This window comes from Miniopterus schreibersii (genome assembly GCF_964146895.1).
Source record: "Miniopterus schreibersii genome assembly, chromosome: 3".
Lineage (NCBI taxonomy): Eukaryota > Metazoa > Chordata > Mammalia > Chiroptera > Miniopteridae > Miniopterus > Miniopterus schreibersii.
This window is the reverse complement of record NC_138103.1, coordinates 8,147,412-8,171,074: the sequence shown is the minus strand read 5'-3', so window position 1 is coordinate 8,171,074 and position 23,663 is coordinate 8,147,412. Positions and strand designations below refer to the sequence as shown.

Sequence of the window (23,663 nt, the reverse complement as noted above, 5' to 3'; positions counted from 1 at the left end):
GAAAAAAAAGGCAGCAATTTTTCTCACGCTCGCCCACTTTTGTTTACAGTCCAATCTAGTGTCACCCAGAATCCCTAGCTGGTCTGTGGCCAGCACTTGTCAGTCTCATGACAAAGGGGTTCACAAGTCATGACTCAATAACTTTAAGTTGCTTAACTCACTTCAAGTTTCCTCATCTTCCTGTAAAAGTAAGTTTCTACACAGGTGGCTCCCTTCACACTGACAAGCACAAAGAGAGAGAGAAAAGAGAAGGAAACCAATACATATTCACTAAGCACTTACGGTCAGCCAAGGTGCTTTACACACATTGGTTCCTTTAATTTTAACAACTTATAAGGTACAACCATCCACAAAGTACAAATGAGGAAAAGCCGACAGAAATTCAGGTCTTTCCATGCAACCTCAGAATGGCAAATCAGGACAATGAGCCCCACCAGCAATTCTGTTCAGCTGAGTATGTTCAGAACATTTATTACATTAACAATGGGACTCAAGTTCTCTAAAATCCCTACCAGCTCTGTCAAGCAGTTCTGGAGCATTCTCACTGAGCAAGGAACATGCAGAGCTCCCATTTCCAAGCTCCTAAGACCAAAAATAAATCCATGTATATTTGTGCTTCTAAATTTGTAGCCTACAATGCCTACTACATTGTTGTGACGAATGATGCAAAACCTTTAAACCACAAGGGACAGGAACTCAGTGCTGCCTCTGTGACTTAACCACACCTACATTCCCCACTAAGACACTAAGAAAACATTCTGACTACTTCCTGCAAGATCAGTTGCTTCTGAAATTCTGGCTCAACCACAACTGTAATTCCAAAAGCACCCCAAATATGTTCTTTCAGACATACGTTATCAGTTGAAAAACATTTGACTAGATTTATAAACTCTTAGATAAAATGAATGTGGTAATTACCAGTAGCCAGTGCTCTTTATCAGTTGCTTTGGCAAAACAGCGCACTGATATACTACAGTCTTTTATAACCTAGAAGAGTGACTACCAAACTTTCAAAACTTTCACTTAAAAACTTTTGAACTGCCCGGTTGGGCATTTGAGCATCGACCTAGGATCCAGAAGATAGCGGTTCAATTCCCAGTCAGGGCACATGCCCAGGTTGCTGGCTTGATCCCCAGCAGGAGTTGTGCAGGAGGCAGCTGATCAATGACGACTCTCTCATCATTGGTGTTTCTATCTCTCTCTCCTTCTCCCTTCCTCTCTCCGAAATCAATAAAGATATATTTAAAAAACAAAAAACTTTTGAGCACACACATGTATAAATGTATGGTGTAAAAGGTGAAAGATAAAGTATACCAGTTGAAGTTCAACTTTTTTCTTTGTGGACCCCAGTGGACTGCCTTATACACCCTTCTAGGGCAATCTACTATCCTAGACCACTAAGGCGTATCTGACAACAAGCAGGTCTTCAGACGATGGTTACTCTTTACAGCATAAACCACAGACCAGCTCTGAAGGTTTTGGGTTTGGGTATTTTTGTTTTTTAAAGATATGAAAGTGTTATAAGTGTATGCCTTTAAAAAAAAAAAAAAAAAAGTCATAAAAAATTAGCCTCCTTTTTAATCAAATGATCAATGAGAAAAATAACTAGTATTAAAAGTGGTCAGCCAGAAGCATTGACAACTGTGATATCAGGTGATATCAGATGACAGGTTGACCTGTGCAGACCATCCGGGGGCCCTGTCACTTAACTCATGGTCACCACCACAGCCAAATGGCAGGACCATCTATTATTATTACTGATGGGGTCATCACTGTGACCATTTACTGAGTTGTCTAATACATGCTAAGTGCTGTGGTGGTATTTTACATACATGATTTTATATACATCCTAACCATCCTTCAAGACAGGTATTAGTATGTGAATTCTGCAAGAGGAAATGTGGTCAGCAGATAACCTGACCAAAAGTAGCACTGCTAACATGAAGCAGAAAAAGAATTCAAACTCTACACCACTGCTCTTCCCATTGGTACGAGAATGTGCCTAAGTGTATATTTAACAGTAATAATCTGCTAGGGTACATTTTCTCAATGAAATCACATTCTCACACCTAAAGCATACTTGTACTGTGCTTTAAAAAGCATTTTCATATTAATCATTTCCCCAGTTTATTCTCCCAATGACCTTGAGAGATATGAAAGAATATCTACCACTAAATACAGCAAATCAGGCACAGACCCAGGACCAAAGGATGCAACTGTTGGGCACCCGAGAAAGACAATCTGGCGGAAGTAACTTTGCTTTGAAGAATCTCATTCAAAAACACAATTACGTACAATTGACAAATTCACCAAAAACAGGATCTACTGCTCTATAATAACGTTATACATGAATGTACTACCCATAACCACAAGTGAGCAGGCACCATAGCAACTTGGAAGCTATTTTGCAATCACAAAAATAATGTTTGGGAACAAAAGTGCAAATGTTTAAACTTGAAATGCAAATATTCTGTTTATAATTTTTAAAGCTCATAAAACCTCAGCAATGGGAAGGGTTTTAGAGGTTCAATCCAACCTCTCCCCAGGTGAGGATTCTCCTCACAACCTCCGTTAGGCACATTTCTGGGGAAGGCATGCTCACAATCTACACCACCAACCACTGATACCATTTACTGAGCATATAATGTGCCAAGCATTAGAAATATATTAGCTCATTATTTCATTTCTGAAATTAAATAATGACCACAGTGTACAGGAAACACACTTTCTACCTACAAGCAAGAAAAATGAGCTTGAGAAACATGGGTGAAAACATTTTCCCATTTTCTATTTTTAAAAAATAAAATTTAAAAAGTACAAAAGTAATTAATTATCTATGGATTATGGAATTATGGATAACTTCTCTTCTTTATATTTTCTATCTTTTCCTGGTTTCTAAAATCCTTTTTCATGGCAAGTATTTATTACTTTAGGTAATTTTTAAACACATACAAAAAGAGTAAGAGTATAATGAACCCTAAGTTCCTATCAACTAAGTTCAACATCAACCAACACATGGCCAACCACTTCCCCTTTTATTCCCAGTGGATTATTTTAAAGCAAATCCCAAGTGTCATATCATTTCATTCAACAAAATGCTTCAGTAATGCCATTAAAAAAAAACACACAAAGCATTTTCACACTGAAGATTAACAATATTTTTTTAATCAGAAAAATATGTTTTCAGAAAATGAGATATTAAGTGAAAAAAAAAGAAGAAAATATTCAATGGCATCACTACTTTAGGTTATGTGACTCGGTTTCACTGAAGAGGTCAGGATGCATGGTTGACCCTTCAGGCCATAAATAAAACTAGCAAAAATGTCTATTTCTAGTTATCAACATTTCTTGGGTTTACCTGTTGAGAACTGCTTCCTTGTCTCCCAGACGACTTTTAATTTTACTTGTCAGATAGTCCAAAAAGAGCGTCCAGATATCCAAACAAGAGAAGTAACCTTCATGAGTAGGCTATGGTGCAAAAGAAATCCAGACAATGAAATTACTTAATGCAAATACTCCCTAGAAACACACCCACCAATTACTTCCATCAGAATGTTACAACCAATAAGCCTACATTCCCTCAGCTTCCTGGAAAGCACACTGGTGTCTTTTAATCGGTCTTCACAATTAGGCCCCATTGAACATAACAAGACAAGGGTACCATAGAGCACATCATTAGGGAAATACTATGTGGGACAAACTGAGCAACAAAATAAGCCAAGCGAACACCTATCTTAAAAATCTAAGACCGTGGTGAGAAGGATTGTTACAGATCATCCAATTCACATGTTTATAGAGAAAGATACGATTTACTCAAGGTCAGGGGGAGGAGCAGGTCCCTTTACCCCGGCAAATGCTCTTTCTACTACATACCACAACAAAACTGAAAATAAGTTTCAGTGGCTCCAAAGGTGCCAAGTTTACACTGTGAACATTAGGAAAGACTATTTGCAGTCTTCCTATATAACAGATTGAAAATGAGCTTGTTAAATCTGACTCTTGGGCATTATCTCATCTGTAAAAGTAGGGTGTCCAGCAGGCTAGCAGCAACCTCTGACCCAGTGTTGACAGGACAAAGTGAGGAGGGGACAAAGCCTTTGTAGGATCCTAGTGCTGGACCATTTCTCTCGAGCACTGACCAACTCTCTCGAGAGCTTTGAGCTTCTATTTCATAAAAACCCAGGCACTAAACTCTCCATCTAGTCCTTCTCATACATACTCACTTTCAACTGTGGCCCCCTAACCCCTTATATATCCACTCAAATTCTTGCTACCTACAAGAACTCTTTGGTTTTAGTTGTGATTGCTTGATTGAAACCACATAATTGGTGTAGAAAGAAATAATGTAGAAAGAAATAATACCATCATCTTGGATCAATTTTTCTTCCACTTATGTTTACATGGACATGTATGGAATTTGCCCAAGGAATAACCAACGCTGGGGGGTTAACATCCAGGGGGAGTTCTGTGCCCAGTCTGTGGCTGAGACAGAAAACTGTAACTTAAAAAACACAGACTCCAAGTGCACAGTTTGCCTGGCAGCCCTGGAACCAGATGGCTGCAGCTCAATCAGGACCACTGACAGGACATCCTCAGAAAACAGAAAGACCACTTCCTGTCTCTACTTCAGACTTCACAAAACCCAGGTTGTCCATGGCATGAAATGAAGCCAATGAACAAGCAGAAAAAATTGATAAGACACATGGAAATAAGATGGGCAGCTGGTGGGCAAGCACTTGACTTGCCCAGCCAGGAGATGTGGTCTTGTCCTGGCTTTGGCTTGCTGAGCTTCCCTTAAGTCAGTGGCCCAGCTGTCATTCCTTGGTTTGAAAATACTCACCAGCGCCCTCCAAAGAACATAACTGACCAGATGCATGTGGAAATGCTTTAGAGAAAAGCCTCCACATAAATCCGGGTTTTATGGCGACATCAAAGTACTTTGTAACTACACATATCTTACCATGCCTTTGAACTGAAGATTTGCTATGTGTCCCAAGGTTAGAAAAAAAGGTGGGCAGATAAACCCTCTGTAGGACCTACAACACTGCCACTCACATCCACACATGTAGGCCCCACTGTGAGACCTTGTGCACCACCCACATCTGGCCTTTGACGAGTGCTGTGGGCACAGATCAGTAAGGTCATAAAGATGATAGGCTGACTGCACATTTAAAGTCATCCAACTTTTCAGAACCCTCACAGACCCATTTTAAAAATGTACCTGTACACAGATACACTTATCAGATTCCAGGGATAATTAATCACTGAAAATCCTGACAAGTTTCTTTAAGAAACTAATGATACCACTCTTATCTGCAAGTGGTCTGCAGCAGTTAGTCATATGCATTGGTCTACATCAGGGATGGGAAACATCTGGCCCACAGGCCATATACGGTCTGAGAAATCATTTGGTCTAGCCCTGCCAAGGCAACTGCAGGCGGGACTCGAAATTCACTAAATTTAGGAGCTTTTTTCACAGCTAATTTTTAAGTTGATAATTATGTATGGCCCACGAGTGATGTTATAAATATCCAAATGGCCCTTGTCAGAAAAGGTTTCCCACACCTGGTCTATATGATTTTTACAATAGTCCTGAAAACTGGACAGATGTATTTTTCTTCTTTCCATTTTATAGATAAAGGAGCCAAGGCTCAGAAATTACCTGCCCAAGGTGACAAAATAAGGAACAGAAACAGAACTGGAATGGGGATCTTTGAGACTCTGGTCCACAGCCCTCCCCACCCCCGTGCCATCCTATCTGAGAGTTTTAGGAAGAAGGGGCAAAATGAAAAATGCAAGACCAAGAAGGAATTGGTGACAATACAGTAAGAGAGAGAGCAGGAAGACAGAAGTCATATGCTTATATACAGATACCCCAGGGCCTTGGCAAGCAAGGAGAATGACAGTGGAGGCAAGCACCTGGTGAGCACTAGGGGCTAGAGTGGCTGCAGCAAGACACTTAGGTGAGAGAAACAATGTAGGAAAGAAATAGAAGAGAGGAACTGGTAAGAGAAAGATACTAACACCATCTTTATCTTATTACTATTCTTCCAAAATATGTTCACCAGTACTAACCTTTTCATGAATTTTAGAAACAAAAGGCAAAATACTGAGTACACCCATTATAACCCTCCAGACAAGAGGAAAGGCACATTTTCCCACTTTCCAGACAACTAAACTATGATGTTCACACTATTAATGAGTAGATGAGAACTTAAAGCTCTCTCTAGAGAGCAGTTAATTTCTTATTCTTAAATCATATCCAAAAAAACTCCCCACCAGCAGCTCCTTATCGTGGAGTATGCCTGCCATCTCTTCTCTACTCTGCCTCTCTGGCAAAGGGCTGCCCACCCTATAGTAAACTGCATGGAGCACCTTCCAGGTTCCCGCCCCACTGTTCTCAGCATCTGCTTCTGCCCACACCTAGAGGACACCACAGTCCAAGAGCCTGCACCCAGAAAGAACGGTCCTCACACAGGAGGCCACAAGAGCAGAAGGGAGCTCAGCTGACAGAGACCTGCAAGTAAAGAAGGAAGAAAGAAGCTTGTTGTTTGCTTCATTACCATATCTACATCTTTTCCGAGTATATAAATATAATATACATGTATATGTATATAAAAGTACCACTTTCGCTACAACAGAGAAATAACACGTAGAATTCTAGTGAAAGAATCATAAAAGATGAACACTGGGAAAGACCCTGAAGATGCCCACTGCAGTCGCTCTCCTTAGGTTAGGAAATGGAAATCGAAGAAAACAAAACAGACTTTTCCAAGGACACAGGGCTGACAGAAACAACCAGAGCTCGACACAGAACTTTTGGGTCCAAATCCAAAGAAGCAGTCCTAAGACATGCACACTTTAACACATTTTTTAAGCTTCTTCTACACCATATATACTAAAGATCCCTTTTTACATATGGAGCAAAACTGCAAGACATTTTCATTCCATTTTCCCAAACAGACCCCTTCTTTCTGACTCCAACGCTGGCTCCTTTTCTCTCTTTTATTTCTGCTACACTTATCCTAAGCTATCAAACCCATCTGGTTCCCTTTAAGATTTGTCTGGACCCGTCTCAAAACTTTCCCACCTCTGATGCCTCTTTCTATTTCCCATCCTCACCCTCCCACATCTCACCATCTCTTCAATTCCTCCTTAGGCCTGGTGAGCCCAGCATGTTTTCCTTCTTGCTCTACACTCACTGGACTCTCTGTCCGACCTCTTCACACTTCCTCAGCCTTTGGTCATCTTCCCCCAACTGCGCCTTTCCCGGTTCCCAGGAATGGTTCACTCTGCCACTGGGTGCTCTTACTGCCAAGTACCTCTTTGAGAAGGGCTGGCTCGCACACTAAAACGTTACTCCAAGTCTATTGCATACGCACACACCCCCAGCCTAGACCCCTGCCTCTCCTCTAGCCTCATTAAGCTACAACCATAAAAGTCTCCTTATAAAATCAGATGCCCTCACTGACAATTTCATCCCTAGTATATACCAGCAGAAAGAGCTACATCTATACACCAAAAAACGTGTGCAAAAATGTTCACCGCAACATGATTCCTGTTCACCAGAACTGGAAGCAGCCCCAATCAGCAGTGGAATGGATTTTCAGACAACGACTTACTATAAAGCAATGAAGAACTACTGCCACACAGCAGGTGAATTTCACAAACATAATACTAAAGGAAAAAAGCCAGACAGAACAAATACACCTTGTATAAACAGGCCAAACTAACCTGGGATGTTAAAATCACAATTGGGGTTACTTCTGGGGAGAAATGAGAGGGGAATGACTGGGAAGGGACATGAGATTTCTGAGGGGTGCTGGTAATGTTCTATTTCTTAACATAGGTGGTGGTTACATGGTCTGTTCATTTTGGAAAAATGCACCAAGCTGTACCTGTGTGATTTATGCACTTTTCTGTATGTATCTGATACTTCAATAAAAAGCTGATTTTAACAACACACACAAAAGGGCACAAGGGACAGGGTATGAATGAAATTTCTACAGCTGGGCTATGGTGATGATGGCGCCAGTCTAGCTACTGAACACCACTGAACTGCATCATTACGATGGGTGAATTTAGTAGTATATAAATCTTACCTCAATAAAGCTGTTCCAATAATACAAATAAAAAATACTGGGTCACTGAAATGTAAATTCAATGGAGGCAAGGACTTTCAAGTTTGTATATGCCCAGATCCTGACAGATAATAGGGGCTCAAAAAATATTTGTTGAAGGGGGTTGAGGGTTAGGAGCATGGACCCACCAAAACTTAATTCTTGAGAGGGTCACTCTTTATAGTCTCCTCGTGGGAAGTCTCAGTGACAGTTATAGAATAGAGCTAACGGCCCTAATTGCACAGTTTTCTATACTTTGCTTCTCCAACATCACAGTGGTTAAGAGAGCACAGACTGTATGGGTTCAATTCCTGGCTCCACCTCTTACTGAGCAAGGCATTCTTTGTGCGTCAGTTTACCTGTAAAATGGAGATGACAATAATACCTATCGCATAGGGTTGTTATGAAGGGTAAATGTGTCAATCTTTACATAGTGAGCACTATAAAATGTTTGGGAAGTGAAGTAGTTCTTTCTCCTGAAAATAACAAAGCAGGCTTTTGGGGGAGGAAGGATAGGCGGTTCTGGGGCATTACCTGATGAAATGTGTACTTAAACAAAAGTGTCAAAAACTCCACCACAGGGAACTGGGAGTAGGACTCGATTCTTCTTAGGTGCACACTCACAAAGAGCCGAAGAAAGTCAGTAAACTTCTCAATGTAGCTAAATAAGACAAGAAGACAAAAGGTGACAATGAGACACACAGCCACCTCCTTAAAAGAAAACTCAAATTTAATCCAAATTTCTTTCAGTAAAGAACTATTCAGATTTATATTTTCAGTTAAAAATATAAAGGCCTGCAACAATTACCTACAGGTCAGGCAACCCTTCATTCCATTACCACCTGAAACATAGCAGAAAAGCAACTTTAATCCTCAAACACCATCTATGAAGCATCGTGTAAACTAGTGCTCTCACGTTTCCTAACTCATTAGTGTTATAGCCCAATTACAGTGAAAGGAAATGGTACTAAAAAGTCAATGGGCAGATCATGTGTGTCATTTCAATGTGGCAGGTCTGGAAGGCTGGTTTTCTTTGCTAGGAGGCCAAAATATTAAAATGAATGTGCTAGAAACACAAAAACCAAAACAAGGCTATACAAAAGACATGGCATCCAGGTAAGATACAGTCAAGCCTGCCCTGTGTTTAATTAGCACTAGGAGCTAATTAAACACAGCACATCCCAATCCACTCCAAAGTCATTTCAAAAATAAGGGAAGGTTGTCAGAGCTGGAAAAGCCTCGGGACAATTTAATCCGATGCTTCATTTTACAGAGAGGCCCGGAGAGATAAAGTGATCAACCCAAGGTCACTCAGCCAGCTCATGGCAGAATGGGACTACCATCCACTCCCAACTCAGTGCTCTCTTTTCACATCACAGTGAATCCCCAGTCATCTGTATTCACAAAATCATTTCACAGAAGAGTGTGGGTCACAGCTGCAAGGATAAGAGACTTGTTATTAAACACACGGCACATCATCACTCTCACATCTCAGAAACTGTCATTTTAAGCCCCTAAATACCAAAAGGTGATTAGAAAATGAGATGGACATAGCTCCATAAATCACATTTCAGAGACCAATAAAAATAAAAAAAAAAGATAAAGATATAACAGGCATTAGCCAAAAATTAAATAATGGCCAAAACCAATTCTGAAACTTGTAACTTCGGAAACCTATTTTTTAAAGGCACAGATACATGAAATAATAAAGGGAGAGAAGAAGACTTCGACTCAGAGGAGCAAAATTAGGCCATAAATAAAATGCCCCATATTGTTCTTGGGACTTATCGTCCTGAGGGTGGCCCAATGGTCTGACCTCCACACATATGTAAACTTCTTTGCAGCTTTAATAACATTAATTTGTTTGATAAGGATCACTGGGCCAAATACTTAAAAAACAGGCACTGAAATCAACTGTTTTTAGAGATAGGAAAGTACAAAGAGACTTCTCTCTGATGCCTTCCATCACTAATCCTCAAGGAGCAGGAACTCCTCTTTCCTCGCTCTGCTTATTACATTATATTTTTTACATGGATTTTCAGTCACCAACCTGTTTCCTGCTCTTTAGAAAGATGCACTCAATTCCCTACCACCCGTAGAAGAATAAAGAGAAGTCACGGGTAAAATATCATGCAATCTCAATTTTATTTTAATCTCCAACCCAATGTTTTAAAGAATACAAACAAGGCTGTTCAGCAGCTAAAACTACAAATTTTATTTCACCTCATTTTCTTTCCCTTGCCCACCTTCTGGTACAGGTGCTAATGAGCAGTAGAAAGTTAGAAAAAAGGCAATAGTGGAGAAGAGAAGCAAAGGACCTGGTTAAGTAGCACCTAAACAACCGAGAATGGATTTAGCTGTTTAGAATTAGTGGTAGGGGACCCGAGAGCCAGGAAGCAAGCACACAGTATTGTTTATGTCACCTTTCTGCTTCCAGGCACCTCTCAGCTTTCACAGGGCAATAGGAAAGCATAGAATTAAAATATAAAACCAAGAGCATAAAAGTTACACGTAACAAAATCAGTATAAAGATAATCCATGACAACATTTCTATACCGCCCGAAGGTAAGCCATAACAAACATTATGCCACAAGTAAAAGTCAAAACAACTGATATCTGATGCTTGATACAAGCAACTAGAGTTTAACAAATGAAAATACAGCCTTTCTTAACAGAAGCTAGAAAACAATATAAAATTGCGTTTGAATGCTGATGCCTTTGAATTTATATACAAAGTTGTTACCAAATAATAAAAAATAAAACATATTACCATACCATTTTATGAGTTTTCTGTGATTATACAGAGAAAATTTTACACAAAGCTTGCTTACAATGAAGCAAACCAAAATAATATTATGTACCAATTTTTTTAACTTAAAAAGTTTATTAAAATTGCTAAATTTAAGCAGCACTAAAACCATCTTAATTTTAGGCACTTTATATTGTTATTTATTCTAAGGAAAGAAAATGGATTAACTCTGCATAGCTTAATAATAAAACACAAGCCAAGGAAAATTGATTAAAAAATTAACTTTGCCTGCCAGGCAATCTATACATATTTACTAATTCAACACAATTTATCTGCTTGGAAGTTTCTGAACAGTCAACATGATGATGCTATTAATATAAGTTTCAATTTTTCCCTGTTGTTTTTACCCCACAGTAGCATCCTATTAATGAAAGTTGTAAGGCAGATAAATGACATCATCTACAAGGGAAATTAATGAAACCCTGCCTCAGAGTACTGTGACAGAATCATCTCGTAGGGCACTTCGGAAAGGCTAGACTCCATTCAAAGGGACAATAACACACAAACACAGGTGTGCGCAACATGAGCCTGTGACAACATGAACATCTCTCCTTTCTGTCATGAAGCTTGCCATCTGTGTGCAACTTACAATATGACAGCATTCCTATGCACTGGCTGATGTCCACTTGGGCAAAGTCAAATAGTAAAAACTGACAAGCCACACCAAGTGAGAAAGGGTGATTGTAACTCCTGTACCTCCACGGACCTCCTCTCCTGTTCCTGGCTACGCATGAGCAGCAGTCTTGGTTCCTGCACCACTTCAGACCTGCAAGCAAATAGTGAGGAAGAAGGGGGAAGACGGGTGGAAGGGAGGACAGGAGGTGGATGGGAGAAAAGACAACAAACCTACACAATTCACAATCACTTTTCAAACTCACTTCATTTCCCTTAACCACCCCTAGCCCTTCCAGCTAAGCCTACACTTACTGGTACACACCTACCTTTCTGTTCCTCACCAGGAGCCCCAAATTCTGAAACCAAAGAGGATTACGACACCATGCAGAACACTGTGATAACCAGTCAAGGCCCTTTCTCAGGGCATGCCAACTTCACACCTGTTTTCATTACCTCTCATCGAGTTCTTCTAGCCTGCTCTTCACCGTGTGGGCATTGTGATCCTTGGTGATTTTCTGCAGGAGGTAGAAAGTCTGCTGGAACATACGCAGTAAATACTCCTCAAATTCCATAGGCACACAGTTCTTGGACATGAGTTCATTGATGCAGGACATGGCCAGGACCCCAAGCCGGCCACGCTCCTGACCCAATACACAGTTCTGGCTGCTGCCGTTAACTGATGCCATCTTTCTGGCTCGGATGTCACAGCCAAAGCGCGCAAAATGGAAGATGGTGGTAAGGAGGGACGGGGTGATGCTGGCAGACAGAGGAATCCAACTGAAGAGATGGGCCAGGCACTCCAAGGCCAAGGAACAGATATACTCACTCTCCACATCAAGGATGGGGATTGGCTGGTTCAAGAGTTTGGCTGAGCTAGGACTCTGCAACAGGTTACTCAGTAAGTCACCTGAAAATACAAAAGGCTTTTAAGATCTACACTATCAAATCTCTTACAAACCAATTTAATTCTCCTTCAAACAAACAAAAACAAAAAACAAAAACCAAGCACTACTATAATGCAACAGTTATAATGTAACAGTTCTCAAAGTTTGGTCCAGGGACTCCTGAGGGTCCCCAAGATCCTTTAGGGAGTTCTCAAATTCAAACTAGTTTTAAAAGAATCCTATATTGGTAGTTTCTTTTCTCACAAGTGTACACCAGAGCTTTCCAGAGGCCACATTACATGTGATATCTGACAGAGAGAAAGCAAAAGCTCTCTTTCATTAAGCCACATGATAAAGAGATTTGCAAAAATGTAAAACAATTCTGTTCTTCTCAGTAAATGTTCTTGTTTGCTCTGGAAAACATAGTTATTTTTTCATTAAAATATATTATGTTTATATATAATGATTTCATCAGTTATTTTTAAATGAATTAATAAATATTTGTAAATTTTGTTTTCATATCAATAGATATAACTCACAAAGCTCTTTGAGGGTCTCAATAATTGTAAGAGTAAAGGAGTCCCGGGTGAGGGTGAGCAAAATGAGTAAAAGGGTCAAATGGTATACACTCCCGGTTACAAGATAAATGAGCCCTGGAGATGTAATGTACAGCACGGTGACGACAGCTAACAATAGTACTGTATTTATTTGAAAGTTGCTAAGAAAAATCTTAAAGTTCTCGTCTAAAGAAAAAAAAATAACTAGGGAAGGTGATGGATGTTAACTTATTATGATCATTTCACAATATATACATGTATCATATCATTATGCTGTGCACCTAAAACTAACAGTCTTTAGATACCAATTATATCTCAATTTAAAAATAAAGAGGCCCAGAGCCCAAAAATTAGAGAATTACTGGGCCAGTCAAAATAGGTCTGTGGACCTGCATCATCAGCATCTCGGGAGCCTGTCAGAAAGTACAAATTATCAGGCCCCACCCCCCACACACCCACTGAGGAGTAGGGCCCCGGAATCTGAGTTTTTACAAGCTCTCTAGGTGCTTCTTATGCTTGCTTAACTTTTGAAAGCACTGGACTAAAGAATATCATGTAAAATTGCCCGGCCGGGCATGGCCCAGCGGTTGAGCGTCGACCTGGGATCCAGGCAATCGGGGTTCGATTTCCGGTCAGGGCACATGCCCGGGTTGCAGGCTCGATCAATGGCTCTCTCATTATTGATGTTTCTATCTCTCTCTCTCCCTCTCCTTTCCTCTCTCTGAAATCAATAAAGATATATTTTGAAAAAAAAAAAAAAAAAAAAGAATATCATGTAAAACAAAATGGGGGGAAGCTACGAAATGATTTTAGAAAAGACAAAAGAAGAAAAATATTCAAAACTTAAGAAGAAGAAAATTTTCCTGAAGATGTGACTATACAAAATGAAAGGACTTATTCTGTCCCTCCCAAAAATGATACGGAGTAATCAATACTAAAAACTTTAGGATTAAGGAAGAAATGTAGGCAGAAGAAGCACATATACAAAGGAGAAAATATCGAATTCAAACTCCTCCACAATAACATTCAAAGCTAGAAAACAGTGATGCAGTGTCTCCAAGTTCTGTGGCCAAGAATGACTTAACCGGAGTTCTCCTTCGAGTATAAATGAAGGTGACATTTTCTCAAACATGCAAAAACTCAGATAATATATTGCCCATAAATTCTTCTTGAGGAGGATACTGACCAATGAAACCATGCAAATAAAGTGACAAATAAAATTAAAGAATTAAGGAATGGAGAATCTGTGGCGAAGGGACTCATGTGAGGACTGAAATAAATATAGAATCAAGACTAAACAAACACAGGAATTATAAAATAGTGTGTTTTCTCATCTTTCACAAGCAAGAAGCCTCTAAATATATGGTCTAAAATTAAAACATGTAGTAAGAAACTGGTTTTCATAATCTTTTTTCAATTCCTCACCCGAGGCTATGTTCTTACTGATTTTTAGAGCAGAAGGGAGAGAAGGGGGGAGGGAGGAAGAGAAAAACACTGATGTGAGAGAGAAACACTAATCAGCTGCCTCCTGTACACGCCCTGACTGGGGATCAAACCCGCAACCTAGGAATGTGTCCTGACCAGGGATGGAACCCAAAACCTTTTGGTGCACGGGACAGCACTCCAGCCAACTGAGCCACCAGGCCAGGTCAATCTTTTTTTCTTAGCCTTAGAAGTATCTTTTACAAACTAATATTCCTTATGGAAAAAGCATCTCAAGGTCAGCAATTTACTAAGAACAAATATATGCTACGATGCCATTTTGTCTTTTTATTTGGTTTATCTCTCTTATCTATATCTATGTAAAAATAATATTGAGGACACCAAAGAGCTTTTGTTTATGCAGGTTCTTTATATTGATATTTTTTATACTAGAAATTAAAACTGAAAGTTTTCAAATATTCAATTCATTTAATAATAATAAGCCCATTACATCTTAGCATAAATAACATATTTTCAAATGAAAAAAACCATAATTTGCTCCCAAAAAATTACTAAGAGTAGCACTGTTTTCAAATTTTTGGAAATCTCTTTAATATCTGGCTTCAAAGAAGGCAGCTGATTGTCTCATCTGCTTCTGCATTCAATCTATTGCAATATGTTGCTTTCACAGAAGTATATTAAGAAAACCCAGCTGCACATAGATATATGACTGAAAAAGAAATAGTGGCCTTTCCAGATTACTGTAGCTATTCTTTAATATAATATTAAAATTTGATGAGTAATCTATTTATTTTTAAAATCTTTTTTTTTTTTTTTAATATATTTTTATTGATTTCAGAGAGAGGAAAGGAGAGGGAGAGAGAGAGATAGAAACATCGATGAGAGAGTCACTGATCGAGCCCGCAACCCGGGCATGTGCCCTGACCGGGAATCGAACCCCAATCACCTGGATCCCAGGTCGACATTCAACCGCTGAGCCACGCCCAGCTGGGCTCTATTTATTTTTAAAAGAAGTTTATTGATTTTTAGAGAGAGAGAAAGGGAGAGGGAGAGATAGAAACATCGATGTGAGAGCACATCAAACATTAATCAATCGATTGCCTCCTGTATATCCCCTACCCAGGATCAAGCCCGCAACCCAGGTACAGTATGTGCCCTGACTGAAATCAAACCGGCAACCCTTTGGTGCACGGGAGGGATGACACCCAACCGAGCCACACCAGCCAGGGCACGAGTAGTAACTTATTAATAAAAGGGTTAGTTTCTATCATTGAAAACAGATTAAAAAGTTGTCCCCTGGCATTTTATCTTAAAGTATGTTTGCTGGTTTCTGTTCTGAAAGAGCTGCATTTAATTCCAAATGAGAGTCATCACGATCTCAGCTACCCAAAAGCTGGTAATCAGAGGACCTGGTTTCAATGACTAATGCCAGAAGGACGCTCAAGTAGAATCTGCAAACGTTTCAGCTGGTTACTGGGCAGATAATAAAATTTTGATTTTTGGAGCTGCTGTTCAGACTTTCCACTTGAATCACACAACTCTCTTCCAAAGACAGTAACTGTTTCTGGTATTTTGTCATTCATGGACCAATCGCCATTTATGAAAGATGCCAGAGTCAGAGGAAACTACCAGTATCCAACTAGAATTCTTGGAGCATAGTCTGATTCTTAACCAGGACCAAACTGAGGCTTTAGCAATGGAGGAAGCAACAAACACCACCTCAGTATGATCTTATATTAAATCTGGACTTCTTTGGGCCCTTAGACCTTTCCAAAGTCTCTTGAACATTTCTAAATAGAACTAAATTCTAGCTTTAAAAACAAAAACAAGAGCCCTAGCTGGTTTGGCTAAGTGGTTAGCGCATCAACCCATGGGCTAAAGGGTCCCAGGTTCGATTCCAGCCAAGGGTGCGTGCTTGGGTTGCGGGCTCATCCCCGGCCCCGGTCGGGGTTGCATGCAGGAGGCAGCCAATCAATGTGTCTCTCACATCGGTATTTCTCTCTCCCTGAAAAGCAATGGAAAAAATATCCTCGGGTGAGGATTTAAAAAAAAAAAACAAGAAAAGTTGTCCCCACTCTTTAGCTCAGAAGAATTTTTCTAGAATGGGAATGCTGAGTGAAAACATCGATGACAATAACGATGTTCGGATCAGCTACCATTAGGTGTCTATTCTCATTGGCTTGATGCTGCACTAAGCACTTAATGTACCTATTCCAGTTCATGCTCGCAGCTCTGAGGCAGGTATTATTATTGTCGGCATTTATAGACTGTTAGAATAATTATGACACAGGCAGGTTAGGCAATTCCCCCATATTCCTCAGCTACTAAGGGGCAGAACTGAAACTGAAACCCCAAAGCCTATGCTCCTTCCCAGAAGGCAGGTCACCCAGAAAGATTATGCAACCGGGAAAAATGATCAGTAAGAAAGCTAATATTCAAATATATAAGATATAGGATCTAAAGCCATACATAAAATAGCATGTGTACACTATTGCCACAACTATAGAAAGATATGAGAACAAAAACTGAACAGGATTAGGCAAAGGTAAAAATTATTTAGGTGGTCAAGGATGACCTGTGGGTTTTTTCCCCTCAAAACAAGAATCTTTTAATGTTATTTCTCAATGAAAGTGATTTTATTCTACTTCAAGATATTTCAGCAGCTTATGGAAGAGTTTTTCAAAAATTCTATTTTAATCAAAGTGGAAGGAATTACCATAGAACAGAGAGACTGCTTCATGCTACAGCATTTCCAGTGAAAACTTGGGAGAGCTTTAAGAAGCTACCTGTGTGAGAGGGCACCTGGAGTATTAAACCTATGGGCAGCTTCCTTTTCCCCGAGCTGTGCCAGGCCCTGGCAACAGCATGCAGCCAGGCCCCAAGGGGCGTGTGGATGAATGCGGAGCATTTATACTTGGAAGCAACCCAGACATGGTTGGAATACCCGTAACAGGCTTTCATGGAAAGATCCCACTGCTTTTCTATTTTTTTTATTATTAAAATTCCGTATATTTTCTATTCTGTATGTGTTCTATATTTGTATGTTTTCAGTTCTATATCTACTAACTCAGAGTGTCACTACTGACATTTGGGCTGGGTGATTCTTTGTTGTTCTGTGCACTGTAGGATATTTTAGCAACATCCCTAGCCTCCACTCGTCAGATGCCAGTAGTACTCTTCCATCCAGTTATGGTAACCTAAAATATTTCTCCACATTTACAAATAATTCCCTACAGGGCGAGATCGCCCCAACTGAGAACCACTGACCACATGGCAAGAAACTCTACTCAAGGAGCCCTTAGGACAAGAAAACAAGATCACAGGAGTTGTGTGTGAGCCTCCCAAGTCCCATCTTTCTATAAGTAGTTTATAAGGGAATACATGAAAAGATTTGCAAGTGCACAAAGACGTGCAATTTTGGAAAGAGTTTGGGGAAAAATAGGAAGGTATAAATTGGTTTCAATCAACCCGAGCTAACATATCTGCACCCTGAAACACTTCCCATCACCAGTGCATGTACACATCTACACTGTACTTGAAAATACATACCACGTGGATGAGAAATTTTTATTGCAGATCAAAGTTCACTCAGAATTGCAGTATTTACATAATTTCATTTTGTTCACTTTTTTCCAACTGTCCAAGAAAAAAGAAGGCAAGACAAGACTAAAAGGGCTGAGGCTGCACACACACAGAAGGAAGCAACAGTCACAGCCTGCAGGACACACCACACCATCCCTCATTTCATCCGCACAGGACAGCAACAGCCAGAGAAGGCATACAGGGGATGGACGTGGCAGAATTCCAAGGGCCAGGGCTCTAAACCAGGGCAAGGAGGCCAGCAGAAGTGGTGAGAGTGACCAAGAAAGCAAACTTAGGATAAAAACAGTGCACCTGACCTCTAGCAAGTTATTCCCAGGAGCCCCAGCTTTCTTGTTTGTAATGAAACATGAAACCATCATCTACTTCACATCTACTGCTGGTCTAGTGAAAGAAGTTTAGGAGATAAGGTGACAGTTTGGGGAACTATTCTGAGAAATAAACCACACACACCCTTTAAGACTTTTTCTATATTGACTGTTACAGTAGTTGCTGCAGGAACTGGTCCCTGGGCTTTGTTCTTTGAAAATGATCAGACAGAAAACAACTTTACAAGACAGTATATGAGAAAAGAGACCAAAGGCCCAGGGCTAAGTCTAACAGGGAGCTGCACAGGGTTTCAGGAGGGCAGGGAAGGCCCATCAGAGACTACTGATGGGGTGTGTTTAAAAGTTATTTGGTTACTCACTGGGTCCTAACGTTTCTCAGAATGAATTTCCTACATAAAACTAAGGTAATGGTCAAGAAAGCTAAACAATTTTCTAGAAGTTTTACTGCTTAACTTGGTGTCTTAAGTGCACAAAGGCAGTTAAGCAAAAGCATCAAAACATGTTGATTATATATCAGTGCTGCCCAAATAATAGAGCAAAATCTGATGGCTTCACTTGCAACTGTCACAAAGAGAAGAGTGCAACAAGTGAACATGCAATTCTATTTTTTTAAAAGGAAAGCATACCAGTTTAAAAGCTTATTTAATTCCTTAGCCCAGTCTCAATTTATTTATTCTCTCTCAAATACTAAAATTCAAGACTTCGAAAAAAATGTAATAGTGTCTAAGAGGCCATTGTCAAGAAGTACACACCATATTTTTAGGTTTTGTTTATATGGAAAAGTCAAATTAGTTCATATTTTATTTTTCCTAACTTCATAAACAAAACCTAGGCAACACATGAAAGAGCAAGCATTATTTTTTATTTGTATTATCTGATTTCCCCAACCTGCCCTCCACGAAAGTAAGTCTATCAAAGTATAAATTGAGTTGTTAGTTTGGAATATACCTTAACAAAGCCAAGTAAAACACATAGATTTTGATAGTGGAAAACCACTACAGAAAAACAAGTTTTACTGGAGTATACCTGATGCTGCTAACTTTAACTGGATGCTAAGTAAGCTAGGATTCAACTATCTAAAAAACAAATCTAATTCAAAAGAACTAATCTTTGCAAACTATTATTTAAATGAAATGACACATTTTAAGATCAACTAAATTGTAGGAGATTCCAAGGGGTACATTCATAAAATCAAATCTCTGTGTCATTTGCAATTTTTCGTTCAATCATTCAAACATTGCAAAATATAAATCTGCTAAATCGCCTCAAATATCCATCTTGAAAATGAAGGTTTGCCACCAAGTACAAATAAAGTTCAATTTCCTGTGGGCTTTTAATATATTATAGGCCTCTGTAATAGACTTTAATCTAAGAAGTATGACAAATGACTCTAAATGTTTTTTGGGAGTTTTTATGCTTTTATTTATTTTTTTTTTAATTGATTTTAGAGAGAGGAAAAGAGGGAGGGAGAGGGGGAGAGGAGAGGGGGAAAAGGAGATTGGAAGGGGAAGAGGGAAGGGGAGGGGGAAATATTGATCAGTTGCCTCCTGCATGAACCCTGACCAGGGATCGAACCGGAAACCTGGGTAACCTGCCACCAACCACACTCCAACCAACTGAGCCACACAGGCCAGGGCAACTCTAAATGTTTTTAATCCAAGTATGATAAATGGAATTTGGAATAAATAGTATACAATGAACAGTCTCCAAAACTTTATGATATATTTTCAATTCCCCAGTAACTGCAAGAATTTCAACTTCACAGATTAAAAGGCTGCATGAAACAGCACGGGCTTAGAGATTTCTGATTTCAACAGTCCGTTTCCTTGGGGTACAAGAGAAAGATGTAGAAATATTTCTCGTTAGCTACACATCAACCTTTACAGTAGAGGAAGAAATATGTGCCAACTCACAGGATGTACGCTACTTGAAAAGCATTTGTGATCATTTAGTGTAAACAGAGCATTTAGAAACTAGAAGTTCCTGCTCAGCCACAATTTCCTCTTTCCATCCATCCTTGAAAGTAGCCACTTTTAGGTGAACTGCACCCTGACTTTTGAAACAGATATTACTATAACTATGGACAATAACTAACCACCGTAAACTATTTAATGACCACTGCAAATATGCCCATGCTTTATCAAATTATTCTGACCTGAGGTAAAGTCAAAGCTGATTAATGCACAGATCTTCATGAGCCCAGTGGGGAAGAAAGCACTCCCCATTTCTGTCCCCTCCTTCAGGCTGACCCACCTCCTACAACAGCAATCCCTTTATAACTACAAAGCAGACTGTCAAGCCGACAGGCTCACACCAATCTCAGCATGAGCAACACAGCCATGAAAATTGAGAAAAAGGGAAAAACAAACCAGGAGCATCAGCAGTTATAAGCTGAAGGGGATGGAAGTGAGTGACAGAAGATCAAAGGTGTCATCTTCCTGATGGGCAAGGAGGAAACAAAATATGTTGTTCTAAATATTATATTAGAAAGTATAAGTACTTATGAGGAACTAAGAAAGCTAGCTACTAAGAAAGCATGGGCAAAAAGGCCAAAAATATATTAAGGAAGAGTCAGCATCTGCATCTAGCATAAATAAGCAATCGCTATCCTGCTGAGACCCTCCACTGCATTTTAAAAAAGGAACACCATGTGGTGGGCAAACCATACCACTTTCTCCTGAGGTTGGGGATGGTGGTGGGGTGGCGGCAGTAACGCTGTGTTTGTCCCAGACAGTTTCCAAGATACCTGTATCAGGAAAGGAGAAAATGAGTTTAAGAGAGAAATAAACCCCAGCATATGCAAATCAAATTTAGAAAAGCAACTTACTGATATCTTTGATCACACATCAGTGTCTAAACATCCCTCCCTCAACCGTATATCTAACTGCTTCTTGGACAGCGCCACTTGGATATTCCAAACTCAGTTTACCTTCCCCCTACAAACCTGCCATTAATCCTCTTATCTTCCTCACCCAGTAAACAGCACACCCCACAGAATCTCAGCACCTGGTCTCTCCCCATCTCGCCCGACCCCCAACCCCACACACAAGGTTTCATCATGCTGAACTGTTTGCTGTTCCTTCCACATGTGTCCTTCCCTTTCTCAACCTCTAACCTGCTCCCTCTCCCCCAGAATCCCAACTTGACCTTTACACCAGCCTAACTGCTACCTCTCTGGTACTAAGAATTCCACTCAGCTCATCTCCTCCGGGAAGTTTCCCTGTCTGTTAGGTTTTGCCTTCACATAAAGCACACCTCTACTGTAACTCTTAACGCAGGTTTTTAACTGCCTTTCTCCCCTACCAGAGGATACATTACTAGAGGGCAGATGTTGTGTTTCATTCCTCTTTGTTTCTCCTTACAGAACCTGCCACCTATGATGATCATAAAAGCTTTTGAAAATATTTTGTTCCTAGAATATTTAATATTATGGGATGGGTAAGCCTTGAAAATATCATGCTAAATAAAAGAAGCCAGACACGAAAGGTCACATATTGTATGATTCCAATTTTATGTAAAGTTCAAATAGAAAAATCCAGAGACAGACAGTGGGTTGGGGGCAGGGGTTCTGTAAATGTTCTGGAATGTCCCATAACACTACTTATAGTGTGATAGCTACACAAGGGGGGATGTAGAGATATCAGACATGCTCCCTAACTCCAGAAATTAACATCTAATTGGGGGTGTCTTAAATAAGTGCTTTGAATGAATGCTCTGAGAGTTGGGTTTCTCCTGGGGAGCTGGGGAATGGCAGGGACAAATGGCATGATTACTTTTGATCAAGCAATCTTATAACCACTCTAAGCGCCCACTACATGCCAAGTACCTCTGTAACACACACGAAAGAAAAAAGTTCCTAGACATCCAAGGAAGCTGGACAGAGGAGCTGAAGACAAGAGCACTTCTCTCTCACACTCCCGAGCAAGCCCAGGCTCCTGGCACGTCTCAGCCAGGCTACACCAGCGCCTACCGAGCAGGCACCACAGGCAGCGCAGTGGCCACACGCTCCGGCTTGGGGTGCACCGGCTCGGGGCGCTCCGCTCTCCCGATTACCTTCCGCTTATTCTCACTCTCCGCACACTGTCACGGGGCCCAACAAGACAGACAAGGGGGCAAAGGAAACACTACCTGCAACTGCAGCCTAGCACGCGTGGCGCTGATTACACCCCGCCTGTCGCACTTTCCCCACAGAATCTGAAAGTTTCATACCTTCCTATTCCTCCACTTCTCCTGATCTTAAATACAAATTATTTTCAATGAAGCGCTTGCCACCCACCTGACCTAGTAATTGGCATTTCAATCACATTCCTATGAGTCCGTCTACATATCATTAATCACATTTTAAGAGTGAGGACCAATTAATGGAAGACTTTAAGAAAAATAAGTTACAAACATTTTTTGAGACCCACCGTGTGCTAGACAATGGGCTGGTGCTGGAAAATAGCACGACCTCCTTTCTGTTTTCATGCTCAGGTTCAGTCACAGCTAAAACAACTGCTCAAAAATACTGAGGGCCAGGGCCTGAGCTCTGGGCATTTGCAGGCAGGCCTCTGGTTTTTGGCACTACCTGTGCTCACCTGTCAGTAGGCCAAGCACTGTCTGCACCTGTTCCAGCAGTAGCTTCCGCAATTCCTCTTTCCGAGCCACACTGAGGTCCTCACGGGGACAAGCCAGCTCTTCTGAAGTTGTCTTCAACATGATCAGCCCAAGGGGGGTTGTCACAGGGGACTGGATCAACTGCCAGGAAAAAGTAAGTTCTGAGCAAACGGATTTAGGACTGAGTAACACTAAGCCGACGAAGTACCCCTGTGTGTTTAATCTTATATGAACAGGTTACATAAATCAATGCTTTAGAAAAATGACTTTGAGTATATTTATGCAGTTTTTTTTTAACCACTCAAAATATATTCTCATCTTATTTTAAAGATAAAATGCTAATATCATGAATTTAAAAATGACAACAATGCTCTTTTACACCTAACATGACAACCTTTATACATATTCAGATTCTAAACATAGCCTTTGTTACTTTGCCCAGATTAATTTATTAGTTAACACATGTGTAAACCAATTTGTGACAACTTTTCAACATTCAGGTGTTAAATCAACTTTACATTTGTAATTTTTACATGCTTCATGCAAGTTCAAGATTCAGCATGTGGCAGGCAGAAATATTGCATACACATCATTACACTATGACTACAGCTATGATATCACAAATACTATGTAGCAAATTAAGTTACTTATTCTTGCACCTGCACTATCCACTATACCATAATAGTTTCCTCAAACATGAAACAGAAAAA

At 40.1% G+C, this 23,663-nt stretch overlaps 1 protein-coding gene across 2 annotated transcripts in view; it reads right to left on the bottom strand.

The window, feature by feature from the left end:
* Nucleotides 1–23,663, bottom strand: part of XPO6 (exportin 6) — a 112,676-nt gene that overhangs the window by 45,393 nt on the left and 43,620 nt on the right. For both annotated transcript variants that reach the window (XM_081132718.1, XM_081132717.1), the window contains exons 5-9: nucleotides 22,935–23,094; nucleotides 21,026–21,103; nucleotides 11,998–12,451; nucleotides 8,655–8,781; nucleotides 3,359–3,468 (exon numbers count right to left, since the gene is read on the bottom strand). In XM_081132718.1, coding sequence (XP_080988844.1) covers nucleotides 3,359–3,468; nucleotides 8,655–8,781; nucleotides 11,998–12,451; nucleotides 21,026–21,103; nucleotides 22,935–23,094 — 929 coding nt within the window. The remainder of the gene's footprint in view (nucleotides 1–3,358; nucleotides 3,469–8,654; nucleotides 8,782–11,997; nucleotides 12,452–21,025; nucleotides 21,104–22,934; nucleotides 23,095–23,663) is intronic.